At 39.8% G+C, this 22757-nt stretch overlaps 1 protein-coding gene across 2 annotated transcripts in view; it reads right to left on the bottom strand.

The window, feature by feature from the left end:
* The window catches only part of F13A1 (coagulation factor XIII A chain), a 165934-nt gene that overhangs the window by 133269 nt on the left and 9908 nt on the right, over nucleotides 1-22757 (bottom strand). For both annotated transcript variants that reach the window (XM_047734490.1, XM_047734489.1), the window contains exon 3: nucleotides 18941-19129. In XM_047734490.1, coding sequence (XP_047590446.1) covers nucleotides 18941-19129 — 189 coding nt within the window. The remainder of the gene's footprint in view (nucleotides 1-18940; nucleotides 19130-22757) is intronic.

Raw genomic sequence — 22757 nt, 5'->3', positions numbered from 1 at the left:
AGCCAAAGGCAGAGGCTTAACGACTGAGCCACCCAGGCACCCCATTTTGTACTATTCTTGTTAATTTGTTTGTACGCTTGTTAGTGTAGTTTGTTCCAAAATTAAAAAAAGAAAAAACTTTTGTGGGGGGCCTGGATGGCTCATTTGGTTAAGCGTCTGACTTCCTTATCTCCTGGTAGTGGAATTAAACCCCAGGCTCAGTGCAAAGTCTGCTTCTCCCTTTCCCTCTGCCCCTTCCCCCGCTTGTACACATGCTCTCTCTCTCTCAAATAAATAAAATCTTAATTTTTTTTTTGCAACAGAACAACATGTATACCTGCTATTTGTATAATTACCCATGTTCTTCTTCTTTCTTTCTTCTTCTTCTTTTTTTAAATATCATCAGTGATGTAGGTCTTCCAGTTTCCCAAGGAGAGCAATACTCGTGGATCTTTCTCTCTTTGGAACTCCAATATCAATTCTTCAAAAGTATGCGCCGAAGGGATACCCTCTTGATTGCCCTGCACTAGGCAATAGCCTATTTTAAACAACAGGCAAAATACAGCCTTTCCCCTCAAGAAGCATCAGCTCTAGGAGAATACAAAACTGGGTGATGAGGAGCAAACTGTCAATGAAGGGCTCAGCCTGTTGCATAATAATGCAAACAGAGTCCAAGTCTGAAGGAATCAATATGGGGATGGTTACTTAGTAAATCAACAAAATAGGGATGATGGAGCACCCAGAAGGCCAGGTTTATGGTGTCATATAAATCTAGGGGAAATGAAGCAGAGAGCAAAAAGAGATTTCTTTCTAACTTCTGAAGATGATTACCTTATAGTTATGCCCTAAATAATCAGGACTGTGATTTTTTTTCTTGAAATTTTATCTCGGTGGTTATAAACACAAATGCTGTCTTTATGAATCATCTTTATTTTTAAAATTTGGCTAACACTCCACTCAAGTGTCTTTGACATGTTTAAAGCAATTTGTTTCACAAATATGAAAGTTAGAAAAAAATGAAATGACAGAAATGAAGTGTAATGGAGACAGTGTGTCACTTTCTATCACTTAGAAATATGTTGCACAAATAAAAAAGTTGTTTGATGGAAAATGCCAAACTAGCTGTCTCCACTACTTCATGTCCATCATTTTAGTCATAGAAACTTTGTTTTTGTCTCTTTCTGTGGAATTAATTGCTTCAAATACTAAGGGCTCTTGTCTATCCTGTGCACTAATTTTCCGGTGAACAAAACCAACTTTGAGATGCTGGACATTAAACATGGCTTCTCTTTTTGGGAGCCAGTTAGGGGATGAAAGGGAAAGACATATTGCCTTTGTGTTTTCTCAGTCAAGGAAACAGGACTTGAACAAGCATTCATTCTTATAAGTCCAAATGGAAAGCATAACAACTTTAATGGAAGATTTGATAGCATCGCGCTGACAAGGTGCTTTCCCCCAAAATTTCCTGCATGTGTATTTCTCTCTGGGCCAATACCACATGCATACACTCCATTAGCCTCTGGATGGTAAGAAGGATCAGTCCCCAAAGATTCTCATTCTATGGTGTCTATCTCAGCCTGCTGGGACTGCTGTACCAAAATACCATAGGCCAGCTGGCTTAAACAACAGACATTCATTTCTCACTGTTCTGGAGGCTGGAAAGTCCAAGATCAAGGCAGATTTGGTTCCTGGTGAGAACCCACCTCTTACCTTGCAGATGGCAGCAAAAGTATGCACCAAAGGGATACCCTCTTGACTTCCCCGCACTAGGCAATAGCCTATTTTAAACAACAGGCAAAATACAGCCTTTCCCCTCAAGAAGCATCAGCTCTAGGAGAATACAAAACTGGGTGATGAGGAGCAAACTGTCAATGAAGGGCTCAGCCTGTTGCATAATAATGCAAACAGAGTCCAAGTCTGAAGAAATCAATAGGGGGATGGTTACTTAGTAAATCAACGAAACAGGGATGATGGAGCACCCAGAAGGCCAGGTTTATGGTGTCATATAAATCATACTTCACACGGTGTGGGGAGACATGGCTCTGATCTGTCTTCTTCTTCTTAAAAGGATATAAATCCCATCATCAGGCCCCAACTTCGTGACCTCATCTAATCCTAATTATCTCCCAAAGGCTCCAGCAACAAAGACCAGCCCATTGGGGGTTAGGGCTTCAATATAGGAGTTTGGTGGATGGACAAGGAAAAAAATATTTAGCCAATAGTAATGTCTCATCTCTCTTCTCTATCCCCTCTCCCTCACTAAGGGCCTGCCTTAGGGCTGTCCTTCCAGGACTATACCTTAACCAAGTTTCTTATACGTAGTCTCTTCCCTCAAAGAGGAATCAGTAGAATTCAGATTCTGAATATTGGCTGGTCCTAGCATTTCTGAGCTGATGCTGAAGTTGGGATCTGGAAAGATCTTGGAAGGATACAGGGTTCACTGAATGGGAAGCAAAGATAGGAACCCATCCCCATCTCCAAATTGTACGCAATGAATGGAACTCAACTACAGCAATGTATTTATTTAAATTATTTCCATGAAAAATAAATATGGAGGTGATAGTTGAATATTTGAATTTTAACAAGAATGGGATTGTAGAATCTTGCCATTAGCTGTTAGCTGGGACCAGTCCCTTTAGAATGTTGCCAAAGGCTAATTTCATGGGGTATAGTGTTGAGATGTTTGGTGACCTAATGCTGCCAGGGAAGGCAGGTGCAAAGGTAGTGCCAGCATAAGATTTCTGAACTGCCCAATACATTTGCAAGACCACTGCCTCTGTTTCCTCACAAGCAAAAGGTAGATTATAACTGTAACTTCCTCCTATAGCTAGACCACACACAGAGAGAATGATGGCAGACCTGACCGGGGTTCCACACTTGTTGAACTACACTCACGGACTTTGGCCTGTTTATTCCCCTATTTGTTCCAAGTCTCTGTTACTCTCCCTGTCCAGTCCTAGTACTCTCCCAGGTTATCTGATTAAACATCCAAAGAACTCAAGGCAGCTAAGGCCTCTCAGAACCCTGAGGGGTTATAGAGGACTGTGGCAATATCTTGCACAGCCCCAAAAGAGAATTAGAGAGAGGTTTAGCTCTCATTTTCTGGGGGGCAAAAGTGGCTGCCTTCTGCCTCAGCCCCATCAGTAGCTCAGGTCTCTTTGCTTCTGCAGTGAGGAAGTACAAAGGAGCCCACACTATGTCTCAGATAGCTCACTGGGGCCTGCTTCCAGCTCTGTGCCTATATGTTCACTTCCCTGTTGCTGGGTCTGCTTTCCTTTGCTCTGCCTCATCTTGAATGGATGTCCCTGCTTGACCTCATCTATGCTGGAGGAACTCACCATCCCAAGTCTGCACTTCCAAAGCCATGTTAACATGGCACCACATTCAATCAAATGCTCTTGGCTCATCACATCTTCCCCATCTGAAATGGTTTTTCTGTGCCCTGTTTGGATACTTATTCCATTTTTTTTAACATTATGAGACTGTTCTCTTTTCCTCTCTATATACCTCTGATTTGCTAGTAGTTTCCTCTTGCCTCAGCTCTGATTTAGCAATCATATATCCAAGGTTTGCCAAGGATAGCCCCAGATTATGCCTATTTTCTTAGCCTCTCATCTATTTAGTCACTCATCCCCTCTCAAAAGTGTCTTGGCTTAGAGGATGCTTTATAGGGCCACTCTAGCTGTGATCCACTTTGCTCTACCAGGCCTAGGGTTGAACTCGTGCAAGAATGCATTTTCTTTTTTTTTTTTTAAAGATTTTATTTATTTATTTGACAGAGAGAAATCACAAGTAAGCAGAGAGGCAGGCAGAGAGAGAGAGGAGGAAGCAGGCTCCCTGCTGAGCAGAAAGCCCGATGTGGGGCTCGAACCCAGGACCTGGGATCATGACCTGAGCCGAAGGCAGCGGCTTAACCCACTGAGCCACCCAGGCGCCCCAAGAATGCATTTTCAATGGACGAATGGAAAAGGAAGATATGGTCCATATACACTATGGAGTATTATGCCTCCATCAGAGAGGATGAATACCCAACTTTTGTAGCAACATGGGTGGGACTGGAACCATCCACCCAAGTCTCTTATTGCTGAGTGAAATAAATCAAGCAGAGAGAGTCAATTATCATATGGTTTCACTTATTTGTGGAGCATAACAAATAGCATGGAGGACAAGGGGAGTTAGAGAGGAGAAGGGAGTTGGGGGAAATTGGAAGGGGAGGTGAACCATGAGAGACTATGGACTCTGAAAAACAATCTGAGGGTTTTGAAGGGGCGGGGAGTGGGAGGTTGGGGGAACCAGGTGGTGGGTACTAGAGAGGGCACGGATTGCATGGAGCACTGGGTGTGGTACAAAAACAATGAATACTGTTATGCTGAAAATAAAAAAAATTAAAACGAAACAAAACAAAACAACAACAACAAAAAGAATGCATTTGAAGACTTTATTGGTCATGGGTAGTTTCCAGACCTGTAAAACAGTTAGTTGGGCAAAGTGATGGCTATGCTACTTTCCAGTGCCCAAATATTTATGATTCTGTGATTCTATGAAAAGCATCAAGCTTTGAAATGCTTCACATTTAACAATGAGCAAGTACACAGAGTAAAACATTTAGAGAGGCATATTTTCAGAGCAGCCAATCCTAACTGCTTGATGGGCAGTACTCCTGGGCTCTCCTCTTCCTCCTTCAGCTCCTGGTTGGTTTCTGCCTTGAATATAAGCTCAACCCTCCATCTCTTTCATTCCACACACTTTCAACTTATGGTACCCTGTTCTCCTGCATCTCTTCATACCTGACTTCCAAAGCTTTTCATCTTTTTTCTCAATATTTATTGTCAGAATAACTTGTTTCCTTAGGACATTGCTCTCTGTAGAGTGTCAGCTAGTCATTCTACAGAGCCTATTTGTGCAAATTTGCAAACAGGTCAGCTGGATAATATTATCCATCCTTACAGAACATTTTCATTTTTCTAAGGGAGCTTCAGATATTATGCATTAATTTAAATGAGTAACTACAATGGAGAAATTCAACATCCTGTTGCTAGAATGCCTTTCATGGCATCATATAGGCAGCTGCCTCTCTCTCTACCTGACTATAGATCCAGCAGTGGTAATCATATGCTGGTGAACATAAAGTATGCATGAATGAATGAATGAGATTGAAAATCTATTTCTACTATAATCCATTTTATTATCATTCTACACATTCCTTTCTGGAAGCCTTTATTTTTAAAGTGTACTTGGTTTCTCAGTTTGAAGTATGAGAATTTGATCATCTTTAGATTATTAGGAAAATATGGATTGTAGATATCACTCTCTCTCCTCCCCCAACAGGCATATCGGGTGGTAAAGTAAAGGGATGCGGATATCACCCAAGTCTCTTGAGCCTTCATGTGCACAGAGACCTCCACCATTTACTGAGCCCCTTTTAAACTGCTCTTGAAAGCTAATGGTGACTTAATTGCATTCGATCATGTTAATGAGATTCTGATCTTTGACAAAAGATAGTTTTTCAGGGCTCGTGTTTTAATCTGACATGATGAAGTGGATTGTTTAGTGGCGATAATGATTCTGCTGTGTGGAGAATCCAGATGTCACAGCTCACCTCTACAAACCCCTGCAGAAGACCCAGTGGAAGAACTCTGAATTCTAGTTAGTGAAAACATTCACTAAGCAAACAATAACCAGAGGCTGACTCCATAAGGTAAGTGCATCCCTAATGGGCTTGTCAGAATGGGTCTCCATAGCACAGCAAGCTCCATGAAACTCCAGGACCCTCAAGAACCAGTGGTGCCCAAACCAAATATAGTTGTGAGATCTGATTCAGTTCAGGATTCCTTTTCTCATTAGAAATATGTGTACATCAGCAGAAAATACACTCTTAGGCTTCCAAGAATGCCTTCCTCCCAGCCTAGAGGGTACACACTTCCTGCCCTTTTGTGATACTCCCAGTTTCTTAACATCCATCTCAAGAACTTACTTGCTTTTTCCCAAGATCTCACCCTTTACCTCTAGCCTAGGTCCCTCCTGTCTGCCCGCCTCTCTCACACATTTCTGGTAAGGAAATTGATTTTATACTACCTGGTTGTGTTTATTAATTGCGGAATTCTCACCCCAACCACAGTAAGCTCTTTAAGGACAGGGATGGTGTCTTAAATCTTCCATGGCATCTCACACAGTGCCAGACACAGGAGGTTTCTGCATCAGAAATTCACCGAACTAGTATGACATGAGATATTATAAAGACACTTAAACAGAAATGGAGAGGAAATAGGGAAATAAAAGAAGCCACATCAAGACCCCACAAAGAACCTTCAACAGTGCAGCAAAAGAGCCTCTAGGTGGTTAAGCTCACATTAGCCAGAGATAAGCCAGTCATTCAGAGCATCCCACTGCGCTTCCTGAAGGCTCACACACGAATTGCTGTACCCAGCTCCTCAGGATAACCCTTATTACTCCCCTAATGGGTAAATACCAAAACATCCACCCATAAGACTATGTGTATGTGTGTACAAGAGAGAGAACAAGAGTGAGAGCAAGAGACAAACGGAAAGAGACAGAGATGAAGAGTAAGAGAAATGACAAGAAAGGATGGAAAACATTACAAGGCTGAGATGCTGAGAAGAAATAAAAGGTGAAAAGGATAGAAAAGGAGAGGTGCTGCTATTTATAGCTTACCTGTGGTCATCTCACAGCTGTCTGGCTCTGGATGCTGTTATAGTAACGCTTTATGAAGGTTATACTGCCTTAAGGAATACTGTAAGGATTTAGCTTTCCTATATAGTTGTGATATTCAAAATAAGCTTGGTAATTGGGTCATCTTATTAGCAAGCAACTATCACTAAGGAGTTCCAAGAGCTTCCCAGTCAGTCCCTTGTCAGTCCATGTAACACACTCACAGAGAAATGAGATGGCATAGATTATGAGTAATTAGTCCATTTTTATCCATTCTTCAGTGGGTTTTCATTCCACTTGGACACTATCTCTCTTTTCACAGATTGGAGACTTAAGAGCAAGGTATCCGACTGGATACATTAATTTTCATTAACTGTTTTCCCTCTCCTTTTTTAACTTCACATACTGCAAGAATGTCTGAGAATTTATGTGGAAAAGCCCAGGCGCTGCCCATGCTGAATAATCCCTGAGTTCAGACCAGAGGTTTCTGGTCATGTACAGTTTCAATTATGTGGGTGCTAATTAGTCAAGGTTGTGAATTCTCACAGGTGAAAGAGGTCAATGTAAGACACAGCATGAAGACAAAAAGAGAGGGCAGAGAGGGCAATGGCAAATTAGGGGAATAAAAAAGAGGGAGAAAGAAGGAGGAGGAAGTCAGGTATCTATGCAGGATTCTCATTCCAACCTCCACTTTCTCTTATGAGTGTGTCACACAGCATACTTGATGTTATAAAACACACAGGCGACTCTATTACCCTCAAAATCCTAGGCTACACTTAGAACCTCCAGCTCTGCAGGATAGGATGTGGGTCACAAGGCAGGGACGAGGGGACTCCCCGCCGGTCTCTTGCACTAAAATATGGATGTCGAGTCCTCCTGCTTTGAGACTAAACAGCTTCTGTCACTTCAGCTAGAACTGTAGGCAAATAATTCCCAGCAGAACTTGGCCTGTGGGTTGTCAGGGTTCCTATTTGATTAATTAAGCTGTCAGCATGGATGTTGTAAATACTGGATATTTTTGTTTGGAGGTTCAATGGTCATTATCTTTGCTTGGCTAACAGGAGAGAAAAGAGGGAGGAATGGCCTCCTATTTGCCATTTTGACAGCACATTCTTATTTAGTAATAGTCCTTCCTCAGAGAACCTCACTCAGTGCCACTGGTCTTGACTGCAGACATTTTGAGGGCTCACCCTGCCATCTTCCCTCTCACTGCCCTCTCTTCAAACCCAGGGTAGAGGTGGAGGCATTACTAGGGCAATATATAATAGCAGAGAAATTGATTTCATAGAAAGCTTAGGAGTTAGTCATATCTAGAGTCAGGCTAAACCAGGGCCTCAGCAAATCTCCATTCACAGGGAGACAAATAAGAAGCTTAGAGGAGTATAAATGGATTAATCTACCAAAAAATGTAAAGAGGATTAATTTTATTATTTGATTACAATCTTCACAGTGTGTCTGCCTTCTTTTAAAGATTTTATTTATTTATTTATTTATTTATTTATTTTTTAAGAGAGAGATTGAGAGAGAGAGAAATAGCATGAGTGGGGGTTGGGTGGGCAGAAGGAGAAGAAGAGAGAGAATCTCAAGCTGACTCCAAGCCCACCGTGGAGCCCTATGTGGGGCTGGATCTCACGACCCCGAGATCCTGAAATCAAGAGTCGGATGCTTAACTGACTGAGCCACCTGGGTGCCCCTGGCCTTCTTTTATAGGACCAACGTGGACAGACCACTGGGTTAAGATTATGATCATCTAAGAGGAAGTTGGGGACAGGAGACTTCCCCTTCCCTGCACAGCCCTGGGTCAGTCACTTAATCCCTATGCACTCTGGTCTCCAGATTTTCAGTGAGGCTTATTCCTATCCTCCCTGCTTCCCAGTATTGTTTCGAGAATAAGAAGGCAAGAAGGTACTTTCCTATACATTATCTCCTTTAATCCATAAATAGCTGTTAGAAGTAAATATTTTCAGGTGAGGAAATGTAACTCGGGGGATCTGTGATTCTGTTGTTGCTCTGAGTGGTGGAATGGGGACTCTCACTGGGTCCGCCTGATTCCAAACCCTCCCCAACCACTGTATTGCTTCCTGGACCCTTTACCAGAGGAGCTGTCATCCCTGAAATGTCCACATGCACAGAAAAGTGTCAGTCACGGAGGCATATACCTTTTCCTCAGACCATAGCGCATTACTTTATTACAGGTGAGTCTTATTTGACCATGTAAAAACCCCAAAAAACAAACAAGCCCCAGAATCACTACTTCTTGTTATAAAGGTAAATATTTTTTAAAAAGAGGGAAATATCATATAGAATGATGTATTGCACATTTACCCTGTCATCTATTAATAAGATTCCCTCCCTTCCCTAAGTCTGTTACTGATGTCCCTGATAGCAACCTCAGCCTTCCAATTTATCTTTCATGCTCTGCCACAGTAAGCTAAAAAGCAAACACTTAGAGCTTTTTAATATACTCCTTTTAAAAACTCTTTCATAGAGGCTTCTGGTTGCTTATAGAATAATATATAAATTTTGAATCAAGGTGTATGAGGCCATCAATGTTTCCAAGTTTTCTTTCTCCACTAAACTTTACATTTTTTTTTTCTAAGACATATATTTTCCCATTACATTGGGAATGTAATGAGATCCAACTCTTCCTTGGGGACTCTTCTAACTAGTCACACAGCCAATCTCTCTCTCAGTGTGCTTCCCAAGCACTGTGCTCAAGAGATCGGCATTTAGTTCAATTTCTAGTGTGCAGGCCATCCCCTCCAGACTCTTTAAGAGCAGAGGATGAACATATATTAATACTCTAATCCCAATTCAGTGCTTTGCACATGAAAGGTGTTCAGTAAGTATCTAGTAAACACATTCAAAAGGAAAGTAAATCAACTTTATGATTACAGAAGCCAAACAAAAATCTGGCAAATAATATATAAATGTAAAAAACAAAGTAAAGTAATCCTTTATGAAAAGAAAATTACTGAGTGTAAGTGCCAAATTTATAGAGTTACTTCATTTTATTTATTTTTTTTAAAGATTTTATTTATCTATTTAACAGAGATCACAAGTAGGCAGAGAGGCAGACAGAGAGAGAGAGCGAGGAAAGTAGGCTCCCTGCTGAGCAGAGAGCCTGATGTGGGACGCGATCCCAGGACCCTGAGATCATGACCTGAGCCGAAGGCAGCGGCTTAACCCACTGAGCCACCCAGGCGCCCCTATAGAGTTATTTTAATGTTGGCACAAAATCTAAAGTACTAATGAAGAAAAATAAACCCAGATAATGTATTAAGTTACCATAATACACAGACTACAGTATTCTGCAGAATTAAGGTAATCTGTAACAATAGTTCAGCATCTCCTAGAGTGAGTTGTATATTTTACTAAAGAGCATAATGAAAATAAAAACATGGTAGAATAATGTTTGTAGTGAAACAATTTTGAGACGCATGAGGCTAAAGAAGATTCACTTTTTGACCCTGTGCCTCCTCAGAGCCTTTAATATACTAAGGTGTGTTGGGATTCTCCAAGAAAAGCCACAAAATACAGCATGACCTAAATGCATTTGACCACGGAACTTTTTTTTTTTTAAGGAGTCTTTCACATGACACGTGTTCATAGAGAACACACTCTGGGAAACACTGTCCTAGTTTCTTAGATGCCATTATTCATCACTTCACAGAGGCTTAAAAATGAACGCACTTATCGTCAATGCAGAAACACACAGAAGGAAAAATCTGAAATGATATCCCATATAAATGCTTCTTCAAAATGATGGAATAGGTAGCCTATTTTTATTAAAACACAGCATGAAATAGTGGAGAGAGCACTGGCTAAGAAATATTTCTCTACATCTTACCATCTTCATGATTTAGGGCAAGAAATCTCTCAGCAGACAAATTGTGCTTTGTCCATGAAATTCACAGATAATGATTTTATCTGGACTTTCTGAACCAAAAATCTGTAGGGGAACAAAAGTCTTAAATGTCTTGGTTATGCTCTCAGATACAGGAAATGGTTCTTTGCTCTCCTCAGTTCCTGCCGCACCTGCTCACCTCCAACGTCTTTGAGAAACTTGAGGTCATCAGGCCCGATGATCAGTTCCTATCCCTCCACCTAACACATTCACATTCTTTCTTGCGTCTTTCCCAATACCTTCAGAGGACAGGGATTCTTCTTCCTAGACAATCCTTCATCCATGCCTCTTCACCTCCTCCAGCATTCTGCCTCAGCCACCCAGCGATTCTTCTGAATCTTCAGGATTCTTCATCTACTGGCTCTGTTCCCTGGGCTTCCATACACATTAAACTACCTTCAATCCTAAAACAAAGACCCAAACCAAGACACCACCTTCTCTATCCTACATTCTTTTCAAGTTACTATCCAAATTGTCTATTCTTCTCTTCCAAAAAGATTAGTCCACATTTGCCACATATACTTTTCATATCTCATTTACCTTCAAACCATTAAAGTTTGGTTTGTCCCTGAGTAACCAGTGTCCCCATGACTGCTGAGTCCAGTGGGAAGTTCTTACATCACTGCATCTCCTTGTTGTATTTGATAAAGCTGGTCACCCTTTCTACTTTTAACACCCAGCTCTCTTGGCTTTAGTGACCCTGTGTCCCCTGATTTTCCTTCTGTTTATCCCATCATGTGGTCTTCGTCTCCTCCAGGGGCTCCAGGTCTTGGACTGATTCCTTAAAAGCTGTTTGCTCTCGGGATTTGAACCTCGGTCTGCTTCTTATCTGATTTACTTTTTCTGAATAATTTTACCCATCTACGATGTATGAAATCGAAACTGATTCCCTAACCTTCAAAGGCTGTCTATTGGACAGGTTTATCTGGAAGTCCTTCAAGTACTTCAAACTCTGAAGGCCCAAACCAAATCACATTTATGCCTCCACTATTTGCCTGGTGGAGGTAGTGTGCATTGAGATGAGGAGAGAATGTTGGGGTTCAGATGGGAGCCCCAGCACTCTTCAGATGTGACTCCAGGTACATTACTCATACCACCCCAATCCTCATCTCATCTGAAAAATGGAGATAACCATAGTCCCATACCCAGAGGTGTGCCCAAATAATTAAATGGGACATACACAGAACCTCTGCACAGTACCCAGTGCTGGTGAGTGAGTTATCAGTGAGAGCCAGTATCATCATTACCACTTCCCACACTCATCTTTTTTTCCCCAATTTCTCTGCATTCTTTAACTCGTTTGGAGTTGCCAGCCTCTGTCATCATAGGCATACAACTCCGCAACCTGGGAGCCACCTGACTCTTTCCTCCCCTCTGCTCACACAGACTGCCATTCACAAGTCCTGTGGATTTTGCCATCCAAACGTTCCTCAAATCCCATCCGTCTTCTCCATTGTTACAACAGCTGCCCTAATCCAGGCTCTAACTCTCTCTCTCTCCAATCTTGAACCCCCAACTGAGAATTGTTAATGTCACTCTTATCCTTAAAACACATCAGAGTCTGACACCCCAGCTGGCTTTCAAGACACGCTATTCAAGAAATGAGTGAAATAGAAATATTGAAGTTCTGATGATAATCCAATATTTTATGTGGTTAAGAATGCAGAATATGGGGGCGCCTGGGTGGCTCAGTGGGTTAAGCCTCTGCATTCGGCTCAGGTCATGATCTCAGGGTCCTGGGATCGAGCCCCACATTGGGCTCTCTGCTCCACAAGGAGCCTGCCTCTCTGCCTAGTTGTGATTTCTCTCTGTCAAATAAATATTAAAAAAAAAAAGAATGCAGAATATGTGCAATTGATATCATCCTGTAAATGGCCGGGTCCAGGATGAACGACCTCAGTGTGCCATCAGTAAGGGCTGCGCTTTCAGACTCACAGGATGGCCAAGCTGGAAGGGACTTCTAGCACACACCACTGGGTGTCTACAAGTATCTGCTCCTAGTGCCCCTGCCCCTCTCCTCTCAAGGGACTGGAAAAATGAAATAATTTTATAGCTTCTCTTATAGATAATGGTGGCAAGTGAGAAGATTCCAGAAAAGCTTTTGTTGCCCTGATGGGAGGAGCAGGTTTTGCTGTGCCATCCCTCCCCTCTGATTTCCACCATAACCAGAAATATGAAGCCTGTAGCCATGGAAGCCATGGCAGGACTGAGAAAAAGGCAAGAAAATCTTTGAGGTGCTGTCCTGCACATGTTGGGTTCCTGTGGTTGGGCCCAAGGAGCAAGGAACTTGCTCACGAATCCTGTCATTTGCTTGGAGGGATTGTTGGTAAGGAATCAAGCTCATATGTCTCTCCTCAGAATGACTCTCCCCAGGTAAGTAGGGGGCCCATGTCAAAGTAGAACAAAGTAACACCACAAACTTCCTGTTTCCACAGTTGGAGCTCCAGGTTCCACAACCTATAATGAACACTGCTCCATATTCCTTCCATGATTTGTCATGGCTTCAGACTCAGAGGTAGAAAGACAGAAAAGGCCCCATAGAGGACCAGGCACATTTTTCAGCCACATCCACCTCCTCAAGTTCATTAACACGTCCCACCTAACGCACAAAGATGGCTATGTTCTGCCAGCAACTAATGAATGCAGTTATCAAAGCGTGGGGACCATCTGTAGCTCACGTGCAGGGAGTCTTGGCCAAGGAAATGCAGTAGTTCTCCTGTTCATCTTCTCTATTCAGAGGACCCAGGAATCAATGGATAAATCTGGGACCACTTGAGAGAGTCTATCTACTTAAGTGTTTAAAAAGAAAGAAAGAAAAAAAAGCTTGATTTAAAGGCAGGATCACTGGGCGCCTGGGTGGCTCAGTCAGTTAAGCATCCGCCTTTGGCTCAGGTCATGATCCTGGGTTTCCAGACGGAGCTCCACATTGGGCTCCCTGCTCAGCAGTCTGCTTCTCCTTCTGCCCCTCAGGCCCTTTGTGCTCCCTCTCTCTCTTTCTCGCTCTCTCTCTCAAGTAAATAAATAAATAACGTCTTTTAAAAAAATTAAAAAAATAAAGGCAGGATCACTTATAAATAAATGCTGTGGTTCTGAAGATAGTAACAAAAGAAACTCCAGCGCTTAGCACATCCCTGATCATCTGACACAAAGTCACAGGGAAACAGAAAGGAACATAATAAAGAACTGAATGCAAACTGCAGACAAGTAAGTGTAAGGTGACCTTTTTCCTGTGTTTTTTTTCTATTTTTTATTTTTTAATTAACATATAATGTATTATTAGCCCCAGGGGTACAGGTCTGTGAATCGCCAGGTTTACACACTTCACAGCACTCACCATAGCATATACTCTCCCCAATATCCTGTATTTTAATATAGTGATAGCTTGCTCTATGCAGTAGTTATATTCTTTAAATTAACACATAAACTGATCTTTGCTGATAAATCTAATCATGGTGTAAACACTTCAAGAGAAATATTTGAAGAGATTATGTGTTTTTATTTTTTACAAAGCATTCTTTTCCTGTTTTTTGTTTTTTTAAAATCACTCCTTCTACTTTCTAGGTTTCCTGAAATGGAGGTGCACCTGCATGTATGTACAAGACTTTGTGCCTCATTCCATTACTAGTGCACATTTAATACTCTTGTCTCTTCTCATTACCACAATGACTTTTAAAATCCAATTTTCATGGCTTTATTTAATCCTATTGAAACAAATGTTGCCTTTCTTTCTCTCTCTCTCTTTCTCTCTTTCAAGTAGGCTCCATGCCCAGCATGTGGGCAGTGTGGGATTTGAACTCACGACCCCGATATCAAGACCTGAGCTGAGATCAAGAGTCGGATGCTTAACCAACGGAACCACCCAGGTGCCCCACAAATATTGCATTTTGAGAGAAAAATCTCTGAGTCCCATGAGTGTCCCACATGCTCTTTTTCTTCAGTCCTGGTCCTACCCCTGTCATGAGAACTAGGGCGGTCATGGCACCCCCTGAATGACATGGGGTGCACAAAAGAACTAACGGGATAAATCTTCTATCATTGGTCTTTTAAGGCCATTTACAAATGTGTCTGATTTCTCATATGCCAAAGAGTAAATGTGGAATTTTGTTATTTTTCTTTCCTTGTTTCTGCAGGAAATTTGGAAATACGAAATCCTCAAATGTAATAACATCTATTATAGGTTACACATACTGGAATACAGCTTACCTCTGAAAGTACACATTGTGAGCTCTAAGAAGGATTTAGAATACGTGTTGATTTTTAAAATATATAGATTTTTATCTCAAAGGTAAATTTGCTATGCTTCTCTTCTCCCACTTTTTTACTGAGGGAACAAAATACAGTGCCTTCTGTGAAAAAGAAGGGAGGACTTCATATGCTCATGGTGGTGATGCTGTGGTCATGGCCCTAACCTTCCCACTCAGGACAAAGTGTCCTGCCCCAGTGACTCAAACTCTCCCTGGGAACCCAATTTGACACTCATCTTGTCATCTTCCCTAAGACTTCCATTATTATAACTATTTTCTGAGTGGTCTGTGGGAAAGAGCCTCAGACTTTAGGCAAGTCCACTTCAGGGACAAAGATTTCCTCCCTCCTCTCTGCACTAAATATTTGACTATAAAGGAGATAAAAAACGTCCCTGTGTAGTTGAAGCTAAACTGGGGACAGAGCTTCTAACATTGACACACAGGTAGTTATCATTGCGTTACAAAGGTGTGAAGGGCATTTTAATCAAATCTAGTCCAAACGTGTGCATGTACACACACCCACACCAATCCCCCCAACACCCCTCCTCCACCACACACACACTCAAAAGTGATAAATGAACTAGGGGAAAAAATAAAAATAAATTTTCATCGGATTTTAAAATACTCTGAAAAAATATTAGTTGTGGATTCCTTTCTCACCTGAAGTACACATTATTAAAAAATATTAATAATAATAGTCTGCTCCCTAAAATGTAATGAAATTGTGGTTATTACATGTCACCTAACATACAGGAATGATAATTTAGTTTTCCTTTCTCTTGCCCCTCAGTCGGGATAGCAAACAGTTCTGTGCAGAACCCCAAGTTGTACTGATGCTATTTATTCTGACTCTGTGATCCCTTTCCTCCCCTCCCATTTCCACTCTGGCTTCAACTGATTTTCCCACATTTCTGTTCAAATTTGTACTGTAAATGAAAGGGAATACAAACCACATACTTCCAACTAGTTAAGGGTCAGAGATATTTTTCTAAGGAAGTGTTTATTTTTAGCTCTGATGTTATTACTTTTAATTTACACACACACACACACACACACACACACACACACGCACATCCCACAAAGATCCATAATTTTACCTAGATGCATACATATAATCATATCATTGTGCTTGCTTTTTTTCTCTTTTCCTTACCAGCTTCCCCTTTCCTTTTGCCTCTCCTTCCCTTCTTTTGGCTACTCTCCCACCATGGAATGTCATCACCTGTATGTGTGCTTCTTACTCTTTAATGCACTCACAGTGCTCGACAGACCTAGGCACAGTCACACACACGTAGAGAAGATGATATGTGCTCGTCCATAGTCTGTTTCCTCACCACTACCTCACTCGAACTCATCTGATAGTAGGTCTAATTCATTCTTGTTTTTAAAGCAACAATCCATTCTGTGACTATATCACAACATATTCTGCCATTCCACTACCGAGGGATGTTTACTTTTATGTCACTCTAACAATGCTGCAGTAAATAATACCCATCTTTATAAACTAGACTTTAAATATCTTTGGTATCAATTTCCAAGAGTGGAGTTACTGAGTCAAAGGCATATGTCTTTTTAATATTAACAGATACTGCCAAACTGCTTTCTTAAAAGGTTATGAAATTATACATTTATATCAGCGATGTATGTTTTTCTTAACATACATTCCAGCCACAGATTTTACAGGTTTTTTTCTAAATTTTTGCCTGTTGGATAAAAATGACTTTACTTGGCTTTCCCAGTCTGCTGGAGAATTTGACTATGTTTTCATATGATTACAAGTTATTTGGACTTTTTATTTATTTTATTTTATTTTTTATATGTTTTTCTTAATTTGGACTTTTTACATTGTGAACTGTCTCTTCATATACTTTGCATATTTTTCTATTGCTTGTCTTCAGATTGTCAATTTGTAAGAGCTTTTTTTTCCTATGCTAACCTTTTATCACTGATGTATGTTCTGAATATTTTTCCAGCTCTACTATCATTGACTTCATATGTGATATTTTTGTCATATACTTATAGTTTGGTCATTTGTTCCTATATATGATCATCTGTTGTATTTTGGCATGTATAAACCAAATATATATACATGTAAAATAATACATATAATTATACATATATAGTTAAATATATGTTAAATACAAGAATATGTTAAATGCATATATTTACGTGTAACATATATATCTACATATACTAAAATATCAAGATGTAAAATACTAGTTACTTCAGCATCATTTAATTTATTAAAACAACAAACAAAAAAACCAAAAGCCCACATACCTTTCTTACTCCACAAAACTAACGACTATATTCACTAGTCTTATATACTGACATCAATTTCTGGATTGTCTATTCTGTTCCACAAGACACTTCTTTTTTTTTTTTTTTTTAAAGATTTTATTTATTTATTTGACAGAGAGATAGAGAGCACAAGTAAGCAGAGTGGCAGGCAGAGGGAGAGAGAGAAGCAGGCTCTCCGTTAAGCAGGGAGCCCGACACAGGGCTTGATCCCAGGACCCTGGAATCATGACCTGAGCCGAAGGCAGCTGCTTAACCAACTGAGCCACCCAGGCACCCCCACAAGACACTTCTTATAGTATGTTCAATAGATGCTTCTGATAGAAAATGCTCTTTTTTTTGGTATAATTTTCTTGATTTTTCCAAGTAATTACTCTTATAAATGAACTCTTATTATATTAAAAAAAAAATCCTCCATTGGGATTGCTATTGGAAATGCATTATATTTACATACTAATTTTGGGACACTTAAAAAAATTGAGATATCACATCCAAAAAATGCTTTTCTTTTCCAAGTTTTCTCACATCTTTTATGAAGATTTAATAGTTGCTTTGTGTTTTGTATATTGTTTTTTAAAATTTATTTTTACATTTCATAGTTTTACAAACTCTTATATGTGGAATATTTTTCTTCTTATTTCTATTTCTGGGTTCTCAATGCTAAAGGGAAAGGCTATTGACTTTTATGTATTTATCTTCTATCTAGCCATCTCACAAAGTTTTATTAATATTGTGCTTTCGTCCTTGAATCTATTGGATCTTCTATATATACAACCATAGCATTAGCAAAATATATAATTTTATTTTTATCAGTATTTATAGGAGATATTTCTCTTAAATTGTTCATTTGTTAAAATCTTTGAAGCTTACAAAAAAGGAATGTTAATAGCAGGTATCTCTCTCTAATTTCTCATTATAATTAAATTAACTTTTTGCCACAGAATACCAAAAATTGTTGGTTTGGGGTAATTTTTACTATAATTGAGATTTCTTTTACTTTTGTTTTATTTATAGTCTTTAAGAAAAAACAGCTGCTGAATTTTGTCACACTCCTTTCAGTGAATATTGATCTGATTGCCTGATTTTTTCTTTTACTTTGTTTATATATAGGATTATATAGATAATTTTTCTGATATTGAGCCACCTTTGCTTTTTTGTGCATGTGTTTACTTGCTATATTTGTAAATTTCTAGGGAAATCTTTACTAAAATGTGTCAAATAATAGTAGCTACAATTTAAAGAGTTCCAGGATCTAATTAATTCGGGAAACACCCAACCAAACAGAGTTAAATGGTACTTCGCAGAACTGTTAAGCTAATGTGTATTGTAAACCTACAAAAGGAGATTAGAGTAAAAAGTGTTTAGTGAGCTTGACTGTCTATCTTTCCTGAGTCATCCCTGGGAGTAGATTAGAGCTGAGCAAAGCTTGGGAAATGCTTATATGGAAATTGTACACTAAGAATTGAAAATAGTTTTAACACATAAGACTGATGAAATCATGAGAGTAAAATCAATAAATTAAAAGCCACACTATAGGATGCGAAAACCATTTGGAGAAAAATAACTAACATTTTGTACCAATTATACTCACTTTTATTATACAAGATTTTTACCCGGCTAGGCTCAAATTATTAATGTTTGGCATTATACAGACCCATCTTAGAGCATAGGGTGGTCCTGGGGCTGGATGTAGCCCTAGCTTCAGCCAATTGTCAAAGTATAATTCTAGGAAGTAAACAGTTGCACCTGTATCCTTCTCTACTGTGTGGCCCATGGTATCATGACTGTCATAACATGATGACACAGATGGACTATCACAAAACAGCTTGCGCATGGCACTCACCAATGACATATTCCACTCTGAAGAGATCTCTCCTGGGGTCATACGGACGATTGAAGTCGATCTGGATGAAGAAAGACTGTCCTCTACGTACAATCAACTTGTTGTTTTCATACTTGTCAGTGTGGTGGTCTACTTTATTGGTGTCCCATCTCTCCTTGAACAGGTGAACACTGGTGACATGAAGGTAGTCTACACATAAAAAAAAAGAAACAATTGAGGGACACCACTGAATAACTTTGATACAACTGCAAACTCAAAAAACAAGATTGTTTTTCCTGATTCTTTAGGTATTGAGGTAATGAGGTCTGTTGGATAAAACTCTCTATTGGAGGCTGATAGATTTAAGAGTCCTTCTCTTGTGACATTCTTGCCTTCAAAGAGGATTTTAAAAGCTTTGTCCCCTCTGATCTCACTTCAGACCACAGGGTGCTCACTTGGGATAGACAGAGAAGTGTTGATGATGTCTCCCATATAGGTCTAGGTACAGAGAAACTCAAGTCTTCATATTCCCAGAGCTCAGGCTGGCTCAAGTCTTCACATTCCCAGGCTCACGCTGGCTTTCATTGTGATGATCACCTCACTATGTCACTAACTAGGAATAAGGACAGGATAGCCATTTCGATTTTCTTATCTTTAAAAAGGGAGGAATTAAATTTGACAAGGCCTCAAAAGGATGTTCCAAAGGTCCAAATTGACCTTTAGTTCAAAATTCTCCTCTTACTTCAGATAGGGTCAAATACCCTTCCTTCTACAATTCTAAAAGTAGATCTAGTCCTTCAAAGATAGGAAAGAAAAGAACAGATATGGAGACAGAGTACTGACATTTCACTGAGATAGATATAACTCTTTCCACTTTAAACATGAAGAAAAAAAGTTTCACATTTCCACCAATCTGGAAGTCAACCCTGGTCTGATACAAAATCTATAGGTCTTTCCTCTGGCCTTTTGGAATTGGGAAGATAAATGTCAGTTATACATTTATTTCAGCCATGATAGCACTGGATAAAGGTTAGATCCCCTCCTACCTTTCTCCCATTCTTCTGCAAATGATCACTGAGTATGAAGATAACTTTACCCATCTACACTGTAGCTTGAAAATCTAGTCTAGAGATAGATTTCTGCACGCACACTTGGAGTTGTAAAGGGGGAATTAAGGAGAGAGTCTGGTGGGGGTACACTGGACTTCTGCTACCCTGATCCTGTCTGCTGCATGGTTTGCCTTCACAGTTATGAATACAGTGTACACAGAGCACAGCTGCTGAGCCTGCACTCATGCTGGAACATCTCCCTGAGAGACTCCAATGCCTTCATTTGTGGTTACACGGGAATCCTGTGCAGGACACTTGGTCCCATTTGACTTCATTTTTGTCTCATAGGAGAAACCAAGAAGTTGGGATCATTAAGATACTCTCTAGTACTAAAATCTAGGAGTTCCTGAAATGCTCTTGATTAATTCAAAGTCCAGGTAATCCTGAGTTTGAATCTTGGGTCTCTTAATTATATAGGTAAGGAATGTTGCCTCACAGAAGCTGTTTTCTCACCTTTCAAATGAGGAGACTAATACTTTGAGAATTTCTACAAAAATTCAATTCAATTACAAGACAACTGCTCTGGCACGATGCCTGGCACATAGTGGGGCCCTAGGCTTACTTGTGGCTAGCTTAACTATAAACGCTGATGGAGCCATGGTCTATATTACATGATGTGGTGCTCAGTGGGCTATTCTGACTGCAACATTACCGCACACAGAAAGTGCAAGATACAGTTTTATTTTTACCCCATTGCAGAACCCTGAACATGGTCCCCTAAAGGGCACTTTCCTTCCATTATGATGTGGGTGGAAGATGTTTAATTCTCTAGACCTCTGTCTTCCAAGCTGACTTTCCCCTAAGTTCTTTGGCCTTATTAAGGTCACAATCCTAGTGTTAAGGCAGCTTCAGAAAAAACTGGAGACTCACACATGTCTTAGTTGAAAAGGACCTTAGTAATCAACTCATCTGGTCCTCTTTCTTAGCACTGGGCTTTCCAATAATGTTTTTATTTTGTTTAAATGTCTGAAAACCGAATCCTCAGAAATGGGTTTAATCAGGTCTCCATTAATCAGCACCAATGGAAGGAATACACTGATATTATAGCCTCACGGAATCTCTGAGGGCAAAGGCACTTTCTAGACCATCTGGTAGACCTGCTATGTACTGCATGAAACATCTTGAAAGCCCAAATGCTTAGGCTTTTTGTCTTCAACTGAACAGGAAACCCAGTATCCCACAAGGCAAACAGTCCATTTTTAAACAATTTTAATTATTTGAAAAGCCCTCTTAAGATGAACTGACATCTGCTTCCTTGTAATTTTTCTAACCATGGATCCTGGTTCTGATTTCTGGGTAAATATAGACTACATTCTATTCATTTCATCTGGCACTCCTTAGGTATATAAAGACTTCTATTCCTTTGACTAAAACACTTTCCATTTCCTCAACTGTTCTTTTCCAGAACTTTAACTCTCTACTCTTTTCTGGAACATATTTCATTTCATAAATTTCTTTCTTGATGTATTTTTCCTAGAATTAAGTACATTATTCTAGCTACTGTTTTTCCAATGAAAAGAGAGACTGCTACACCTTTCAAAACAAATAGCATATTTCTATTATTTCAGTCAAAAGTATCGCTAGTATTTTGAATTGTTTTATCTTATTTTTTGATTTACAGTAAGCATCTGTTAGAGCAAAAACTTTAAAAATACATTCTGATGTCATTTCTACCAGTAGTGCCTTATGATTCAATCCAGACTCCTAGAAGCCAGCCATATCTATACAAAAGTTTTCTTCTTTGTAGCTCAATTTTTAAGGTTTTTCGTGTATTCATATTAAATTTCATCTTATTGAATTTGGTTAATTGTTCCAAACTCTTAATATAATTTTAGACCCTAAGCATATATTCAATATATTTAATATTCTCCCTAATTTCCTGTCCTCCAGGAATTTTATGTGTGTCATTTTATGTTGCCATTCAAGGCATGGATATAAATGTTGATTAGGTCACTGCCCAGTAAATACAAGCCAGATAACTACATGGTGGTAGGCTCTAAAAAGTGAACATATAGTTATGACATAGCACCATAAATATTCTGATAAAGCAGTATAGGGTATTGGGTGGAAGAGGGTATCTGGGAGGTATAGGGAGCCTGTAACTCAGATTGGGGGAGTGTAACTAAAGAAGATTTTTGGAAGAAATGAGGTATATAAGCAATAGTCGGAAAGATGAACAAGTTAGCCAGGGGGAGGGGAGCAAAGGCTTAGGCAACAGAGTGTCTGGTTTACTGGATTGTAGAAGTGGGACCACAAAGGAGGAGTAGGCAGGAGCCACTCATGCAAGCCCTGTACACCATGTTAGGGGATTTGGACTTTAACTACATTGGGGGTACCATGAAAAATCTGAAATAGCAAACTGACATATCTTCATATATATATATATATATATATATATATATATATGTGTGTGTGTGTGTGTGTGTGTGTGTGTGTGTGTGTAAATTTCAAATGCTTCCGGTGAAAGAGTAAGAAAAGGAATGGATGGTGGCAGTGTTGGAGGCAAGAAGGTCAGCTAAGAGGTTGCTTCAGCATTCCAAGTGAGGGATGGGGTGAGTTTAGTCTGCCTGAAGGTATTAAATGCACTGGTCCTGGAGGGCTGCCAGGATTTGCCTTATCTAATCCCACCTCCACTCCCATGATAATGTCCCCCTGAAAATGAGTATATCAGTTTTATGCCTTGGCTTTCCAAGTATCTTTGACAAAGAGAAAAATAAAGCTGGAAAGAG

The sequence above is a fragment of the Lutra lutra genome, chromosome 6, assembly GCF_902655055.1.
Source record: "Lutra lutra chromosome 6, mLutLut1.2, whole genome shotgun sequence".
Lineage (NCBI taxonomy): Eukaryota > Metazoa > Chordata > Mammalia > Carnivora > Mustelidae > Lutra > Lutra lutra.
The sequence above is the reverse complement of the archived record's forward strand: the minus strand, read 5'-3'. Positions and strand labels throughout refer to the sequence as shown.